At 37.9% G+C, this 8627-nt stretch overlaps 1 protein-coding gene across 1 annotated transcript in view; it reads left to right on the forward strand.

Annotated features, from left to right (window-relative positions):
• cfb (complement factor B) overlaps positions 1–2519 on the forward strand; it is a 17937-nt gene extending 15418 nt beyond the window's left edge. Inside the window, exons 16-18 of the mRNA XM_016521525.1 lie at positions 1585–1714; positions 1872–1921; positions 2069–2519. Of these exons, the coding sequence (XP_016377011.1) occupies positions 1585–1714; positions 1872–1921; positions 2069–2239 (351 nt within the window). The 3' untranslated portion in view covers positions 2240–2519. The remainder of the gene's footprint in view (positions 1–1584; positions 1715–1871; positions 1922–2068) is intronic.
• Positions 2520–8627: the final 6108 nt, after the last annotated feature.

Here is an 8627-nt window from a genome sequence, read left to right on the forward strand (position 1 = left end):
CACAGTTGCAATAACACTATTGTTTGGATGAATCAGTTTCGCAGTTCCTGACCTCTTGTAATAATTCTTTATAATTTACTCAGTGTTAATTGCTGTTGTTATTTTTATTATTAACACTTTATACCTGCTTCTTTACACAGATGAGAGCACCAGTGTAGGATTGTGTGGGATTGTGTGGGAAGGCTTGGAAAATAAACGCCGTGCATTTCCCTGGTTGGCACAGATTAATATTCAAGTGAGCATAACCTTTTTATCATTTTATTATAGAACTCAATGAAGTTAAAGGAAACATTTTCTCCCACAAGAAGAAGAAACATGCATGTTATGGCTAAAGAGTTGAACCTTATGAACATCAGTCTTCTCTGCTCTTCGTGTAGCATACTTCTTCAAAAGGTTCCAATTGCATGGGGTCATTAGTTTCCTCAAGTTACATCTTGACAGCGGCTCACTGCTTCAAAGAGGGAGACACACCTGATAGGATAATAGTTAAACTGGAAAAAGACCTGAGTATGTTCTGATACATCCATATTTTCAGACTGAAGTAAAACGTGTCACAGGGTAAATCTTATTAATGACGTTTACATTTCCTTTTGCAGTTGTAAAAGTTAAAAATTTCACACTTCATCCTGAATATAACCCCACAGCAAAACAGCATATGGGAATACAGGAATATTACGAATTTGATGTAGCTCTTATACAGCTGGTTACAGCTGTTGAGATGAGTTTTAATCTACGGTGAGGAGCACAGATCTTCAACATGTGATGCTACTTTAGTGAGAATATGAAAAAAGAAGAAGAAGAAAAAAGCTGAACTAATTAAATAACATGTGTATTTCTCTACAGACCAATCTGCATCCCATGCACTAGAGAAACAAATGGAGCTCTGAAACTTTCAGATAGTGAAGGGACTTGCAGAAAACATGGTAAGGTCCCTGTCAGACATGCTGCATGCATATAAGAACCATATCAGAAATATGAAACATAAACTATATTAAACATGTGATTGCTTTTATACAATGAAACTTACCAAACATAAAATGTCAAACTTTTTTCTTTTTTAATTTGTTACAGAGGAAATACTAATGAGCAACGAGCTTGTGGAAGCTGCTTTCACGTCTGAAATGGATACTGATAATAGTCCAAAAAACATAAAAAACATCACAATCAAGCTTGGAAAATATGTAATGATTTTTCTCATTTCTAATCTTTCCAATCTGTGTAGTTTGAAAAGCTTAACTTAAGTTGATATATTAATGCAGAGGCTGTCTATCCATTTGAGATGTCAGATCTCCTTTATAGTGTTATGAAGTAAAATGTTCTTGAATTCAGGCGTTCTCCAATTTTGTCAACATTTAGAATTACATTAACATATAAATCAGCTAAAAGCAACAAAACTTTACTTTTGATTTCATGGGGCCTTTAAAGTGTCATGAATTTCTGCACAACCATCGTTTTGGTATTCAACATTAAATAGGTGCAATATTCAACAGAAAACATAATGGGAATCTATTATGGATAAAAAAAAAACATATTTCAGTCATCATCAACAAGCTAAGAACACTTCTTGGTGTACTTTTTCTTTAGCGGGATGCTTGTGTTGAAGATGCCAAAAAAGCAAAAGGAATGAATGTGAAAAATGCCAGGGAAGCAGTTACAGACAATTTTCTGTGCAGTGGTGGTAATGAACCAAAAACAGATGATGTTGCCTGCAAAGGTATGTTTGATTTTTGCCATCGAAGTGACAGCTTGTATTTGATTCTAATCTACTGTTTAGGTCATACATTTTATTGATAACATTTTAATCATTAGAGATCTAAAATTAATTTATACAATTCTTATATAGTTTCTTGTGTTGTGTTATTTTGTAACAGGAGAATCAGGTGGGGCCACTTATGTGAATAAAAAAGGTCGAGTGGTTCAGGTGAGATTTCCTTATGAAAACATTATTGATGATGTGGCTGTAAAATCTCATGTACAATGCGTTACATATTACAGAGTGAAATTAAAGAATAATTTGAGAGAAGCTGAGAACTAGGAACTTTTTAAATATCTGTAAAATCTTTGATAGGTTGGTGTCTTAAGCTGGGGAGTGAAGGACGTCTGCAAGGAAAAAAGGAGCTTCACTTCGGATGCAGACTCCAGAGATTACCATTCAAATCTTTTCAGTGAGAAGATACGCTCATTCCTTAAAGAACACCTAGAAAATGACCGCATAGGACAACCTCTTCAATTCTTGTGAATGCTTTAGCAGACTGAAACTGTGTGAGTGCAGTCTGATAAAACACTGATTTATTTTCTGATGAATATATTCAACTTTAATTCAAATAGCTGGTCTTTGATAAAAATAATAAAAAATGTTAAACATTTATTATCAACAGTCTTTCATGTTTTACTCATTCAATGTTATGTCTTTGTTATGTCTATGTTGGTGCGGGACAGTCTGTACTGTATATCCAACCACTGGCAGGCAGGGAAGTTTCATTATTGTTGCAATTTCACAACTAATTTCCATCTGTCTTGAGAATGATAATAGCAAGAACAAAAAGCCTAACAGTATGTCACTAAACCTGCTGTTTTAGGGCTGAAGTATAATATAGAATATGAAGATTACATCATACATGAAAAATGAGCGCTATGGCATTGATCAGACAAGAACCATTGTCATGTTAACATGAATTTCAAACACACTTGTTAGGCTGGATGTCCCAAAGTACATAAGACATTCTGTGCAATTTTCTTCTGAGCAAACATGTGAGGGTTTTGAAAACATCATTTATGACCATCCTTAAACTGTGTGTGAAACCGCACACACTTACATTGTCTTGATGAAACCCGATTTTCTTGCTTTGTCCGCACTTCCCATAAAGTAAGTTTCTAACCAGTAAGCAAGCTGATTGTTACAGTGAAATATAATTATAGAAGATAAGGAAGAAACCTTGTAAGAAACCATGACTCTGCAGGGGAAGCCCATTCTCCACATATTTAAAATTACTGATTAACTTTAAGTTAAGTAAAAAATATGAATTTTACAGTCTCGTCTCATGGACACCTTGATTAGCTAGCAAGCCAATAGACTGGTATATGATTCTGTGAAAGTTGTGCATCTAATTGAAAATAATGAAAATATTAAAATGATGCACAATTTGACAAAAAGTATATGCAGGAAAAATGACATAATTCCTTAAACCATAAAATGGAGTGGGTTTGTATGAGAAGAATAAGAACAAAACAAGACCTGTTACACAAGTACCTGTTACCCATTACAAAATGAGCACTGTTCCCATTCAATTTGATACTCATAAATGTCACAAATTTAGAAACAGAAACAGCATTTTTTGTTATTATTATTTATTTATTTGGTAAATGCTACAATTTTCCGCAAATTGTTTATGGTTGCAACAAATGGTTTCATCATGGTTTTGGTGGTGCACAGTTTATTTCTCAATGCAACAATTAAAAAAAACTGAATCAAACACTGCAGTATATTTCCGGAACAGCAACAAAACGGACTGTGTAAAAATAACATCAAAGACAATATTAATACTGCACAATGCATATTAATATTTATTTTATAATATTAAGTCAAATGATGACAGTTTTCTCTTATTAAATGTTGACTTTTTATGTAATACAAGTGTTAGTAACAGTGGAGATTCTGATGCAATGTTTCTTCCTTAATTTAGTTAGTCCAAACTTAAGCCAAACATCCTAAAGCCCATTTCTTTTATCCTTTAATTTTTCTAAATTTTTCCCCATTCCTTTACCTCATTTCATCCATTGTCAATGTCTGTCAAACACCGTCTTCATCCTCCTACAACATACTGCATTACATTTCAAATGCTCTTTTAAATCTTATTTTACCATTTCCAATGACTTAATGATTCTTTATGACAGAAAATAGAAACATTACAAGGAGAAGTACTGTATGGAAATTTGTGGGTATAGATGATTGCAGCACTCATTTAAGTTGACCTATTGGCCTATGAATGCAATTTCCCTACAGCACGCTACCAAATTTCAGCCAACACCCATTGGCCCATCCTGCTTCTGTAGTTTAAGGAAAAATAAAGAATGTCTCAGAATCAGTTTTAAGATCATTTTAAGGTCAATCATTTTAAGAATCCATGCATGAATAAAATCAAGTTTTACCTTGACAAAGTATTTGACAGATTAGCGCATGTCCATAGTCACTTCTTCTTGTTTACCTTGCTCTATAAATATGTGGCCTTCTTTAGGGAACCCAAAATGGTTCTTCTATGGCAGTGTTTCTCAACCCTGGTCCTGGGCGCCCCCCAGCACTGCACATTTTGTGTGTCTCCCTAATCAAACACACCTGATTCAACTCATTAGCTCATTAAAAGAAACTCCAGGACATGAAACGGGTGTGTCAGAAAAGGGAGACATACAAAATGTGCAGTGTTGGGGGGCGCTCAGGACCAGGGTTGAGAAACACTGTTCTATGGCATTGTTGTATGACCACTTTTGGAACCTTTATTTTGATAATGAGTTTACGTTAGAACATTTTGTGTTCTTAACAGTGCACTCTTGCAACACCATTTTTTCATCTGGCCCTCTGATATTTCTTGTAGGTGCACCATCCTCTATTTCATGCCCTGATGAGAATCTCAGAATTAGTGGAGGGAGTTTTGCTTTCTCAAAAGATGGGAGCATTGTAAGATACAGCTGTTCAGAAGGCTATTACCCAACCGTTAGAATCCGTCGAACCCGTTTCCCAAATTAAAACCCTCAGACTGCAACAGTAAGCAAAAAATTATCAGACAAACATGATCTTACACTTATTCATAATTGAAAACACAACACATTTTCCATCTGAGATTTCAAGGTTACTCACACACACACACACACACAAAATCTTTTATCTCAGAAATCACATGTCCTGATCCTCGTGGTTTTGAAAATGGAGAGAAGTATCCAAATCAGAGGCAGCATTTTGTGAATGACACAACCCACTACTCATGTCATGCTGACTTCCGTGGCTCGGGAACTCGTGTTTGCCAGGCGAACATGAAATGGAGTGGAGGCACAACAGAAACTGTGAGTGGGAAGTGGGGCAGTCGTGGCCTAATGGTTAGAGAGCCGAGGGTTCGAGTCTTGGTACCGGCAGGGATTGTAGGTGGGGGGAGTGAATGTACAGCGCTCTCTTCCACCCTCAATACCACGACTGAGTTGAGACCCTTGAGAAGGCACCGAACCCCCAACTGCTCCCCGGGTGCCACAGCAAAAATGGCTGCCCATTGCTCCGGTGTGTGTTCACAGTGGGTGTGTGTGTGTGTGTGTTCACTACTCACTGCTGCGTGTGTGCACTTGGCTCTGTTAAATGCAGAGCACAAATTCTGAGTATAGGACAACATACTTGGCCACACATCACTTTCATTATCTCTATGCTGTATAGTCAAAGTCCTTTATATAGTCTTTGGTATAGTGCAATTAAAAAGTTTCTTGGATCATGATTACTCTACAGATTAAATAAACTACTTCAGCCCTTTTAGAAGAATAAGTAATGATTTAGTCACAATTCACTTTTGATAATTTCTAAATTTCTCATTCTTTTTATTGTCTGTTCCTTTTTACAAACAGCCGATCTCTGTCCTGATCCTGGGATTCCTGCTGGCTGTACAAGAACAGGCCACATGTTCAATATAAAGCCCCCCGGGCGGCGCAGCAATATGGCTGCCCACTGCTCCGGGTGTGTGTTCATGGTGTGTGTGTGTTCGCTACTGTGTGTGTGCACTTGGATGGGTTAAATGCAGAGCACAAATTCACTTCACTTTCTTTTTTTTCTCCACATCTGACAGCATAGAAGAAGAGGACTTTGAAAAGGCAAAAGGTGTAATTAAAAAACTTATATAATAGTATATATAATAGAAATAAATAGTATGTTGATAATGCTGTCACACCCTTACAACTGACTGATCCCTTTTAGCTATCTATTCCTTAGGTAGCTATTCTTTGATATTTCTGCCTAATTATGTCCCACGAATAATACACTATTATTATGTGTCCCATTAGAATCTCACACACACACACATTTTTTATACTTCTCTTAATGTAATGTGTCATATTCCTAATGAAAATTTGACTTATGTTCATTACCGACAGATCAGTTATTACCAGGTCTCTCCAAACTATGAGATCCTAAATTTTTGCCACAGACGTTACATGGATAGTCTTCAAGAGGGACTTCAAGAGGCAAAAAAAATGACCCGTTAGAAATTCTTAGAAAGACTGGAGGATTATGAATATGTGTCACGGGTGCACTGCTGAGCGGACTGAGGAGCAAGGAACGGAGAGAGACATCAATCCAACTGGGTTTAATTGACACAACGGAACATGGAACACTCACGCTATACATAATGACATGAACAATGACATGAACAATACTGGATGCTGGAGCACACACAGGGAACCCTATTTATACACACAGGAGGAGGGGATGACGAGATTAACTGCCGGCTGACTGGACTCGGGAACGGCCAGCTTTCTTGACTCGGGAACTGCCGGCGGAGGGGTTCCGATCCGGAACAGCGTTGCGAGGGTTTCCCCCTCGAGGGAGCTGGTGAGGGCGAGCGGCACGAACGCCCTTGCAAAGACGATGGGGTCTGGGCTCGCCTGAGCCAACGCGATAAACATGAATCGTTCCTCCATTTGGGGACGTGGAGGAACGCACGGGAAAAAAAACAAAGCAAAACCTTTCAAAAAACGGAAATCAAAAGGGGGAGAGGGGGTGCCGCTTACTTTTTGGTCCGGTATTCTGTCACCGGGTTCACTGCGGAGCGGACTGAGGGACAGAAAGTATTGTTTAGATCTTATTTAAATCAGATTTAAGGGGCATTCTTACAGCAAAAATGTAAATGCATTTGTTTGGTGTTGGTCAGGCTGAGAGTAAAATGTTTAAAAACATGGACATGGTCTTTAAAGACATATTTTAATATCCTAATATTTTTGTGACAAACAGGTAAAGGTGATCGATCAGAAACTAATATCGTCCAGGCCAATGAGAGGATTTTAGAGAGTATGAAAATAGAGCAGATGGAGAATAAAAAGGAATTCCAGCAGACCCAACATATCATCATCAAGCTCACTGATGGTATTGATGATACTGGTGTTTATTTAGATATTGATTTGGAATTAAAAGTAAAACATTATAATAAAAAATTATAATATTTATACTTGTTAGTTAGGAGTGAATTTGTTCAAGTGCTTTTTGTTCTTGATGCTAAAAATATATGTATATATATATATCATTTTTATTATTCACTCTTTAGGTCAGGCCAACATGGGTGGTAATGCTAGACCATGGGTGGACCAGATCAAAGATCTTGTAAACAAAATACTCCTTCAGTGGAGGAGGAAAAACTTGGTGAGGAAGAATCAAGATCTTCAAGACTAAGTGAATATTCAAATAGCTCACTTACATTTAACATTTTTTTGTTGTTGTACAGAACTGTATGTGTTTGTGATGGGAGATGATATGAATGCTGAGGACATGAATGATTTGAAGACTGACAGGGGAAATAAGAAGTTCTCCTGTTCTCCTTGCTTGAACAGATGAGGGCATCAGTGTTGCATTATGTGGAGTTTACACTTACAGAGATCATGACAATGGCACTGAATCCCACAAATGTCATCAATACCCCTGGTTGGCAAAAATCAGTGTGACTGTGGGTATCTCTATCTTAGTCTTATTTCTTGTTAAAAAGTGGACAAATTAATGGTTTAGCATCACCATGCTAGTCCTTTGAATATTTTATCTTAAAACTTGTTGAATTAGTCCTTTCTCTGATGTTTTGCAACAATGGAAAAATTTCAAATTGCGTGGGGTCATTAGTCACCTCAAGCTTTATCCTGACAGCGGCTCACTGCTTCAGGTTTGAGGACACACCTGATAGAATAACTGTTGATATGGGTTCAGATATTAAAGGTAATATTACATGATTTAGAATACAGCCCTTTTTTACATGTAATGGTGTAAATCTCATCATTGGTGTTTCCTTTTATCTTCTTAGGAATAAAACTGAAAGATTACATACCTCATCCTCGCTATGATGTTGCAGCAAAACAGAAAATGGATCTCACCAAGATGGCGGCGCGGTCGGACGCAGCGGCTACTCCGGGTCCCAAAAACGGTGTTTTTATGTCTGTTAGTCTCGTTTCCTCGTCTTCAAATAGGCGACGCCGGCGATGTGAGAGGGGGCAGAAGTGCGGCAAGCGTGGAGGCACACGAGCTAGGCTAAGGGCTAACCCCACTAGACCAGCGATTCCATCACTCATGCTCTCAAACGTTCGCTCTCTGGAAAATAAACTGGACTTAATTCAACTCAGTCGGTCTACACAGCATGAGACAAGGGATTGTTGTGTGTTTGTTTTCACTGAAACATGGTTAAACGACAATATCCTGGACTGCGCTATTCAGCTGCACGGACTCAGCTGCTACCGAGCGGATAGGCCTGCACAAACCACCTGTAGAAACACACTCTCCTCTATGCGTACTAGACACTTTTCACATACACTACTTTGTGTACATAATCCCACAAAAGACTCCGTAATAGGTGTGTTTACATGCTCATGCACTACAAATCATCTGCACTGTTCCCCAGCCAGCTGCT

This window comes from Sinocyclocheilus rhinocerous, unplaced genomic scaffold (assembly GCF_001515625.1).
Source record: "Sinocyclocheilus rhinocerous isolate Xijiao unplaced genomic scaffold, SAMN03320098_v1.1 scaffold299, whole genome shotgun sequence".
In the NCBI taxonomy this organism is placed as follows: Eukaryota; Metazoa; Chordata; class Actinopteri; order Cypriniformes; family Cyprinidae; genus Sinocyclocheilus; species Sinocyclocheilus rhinocerous.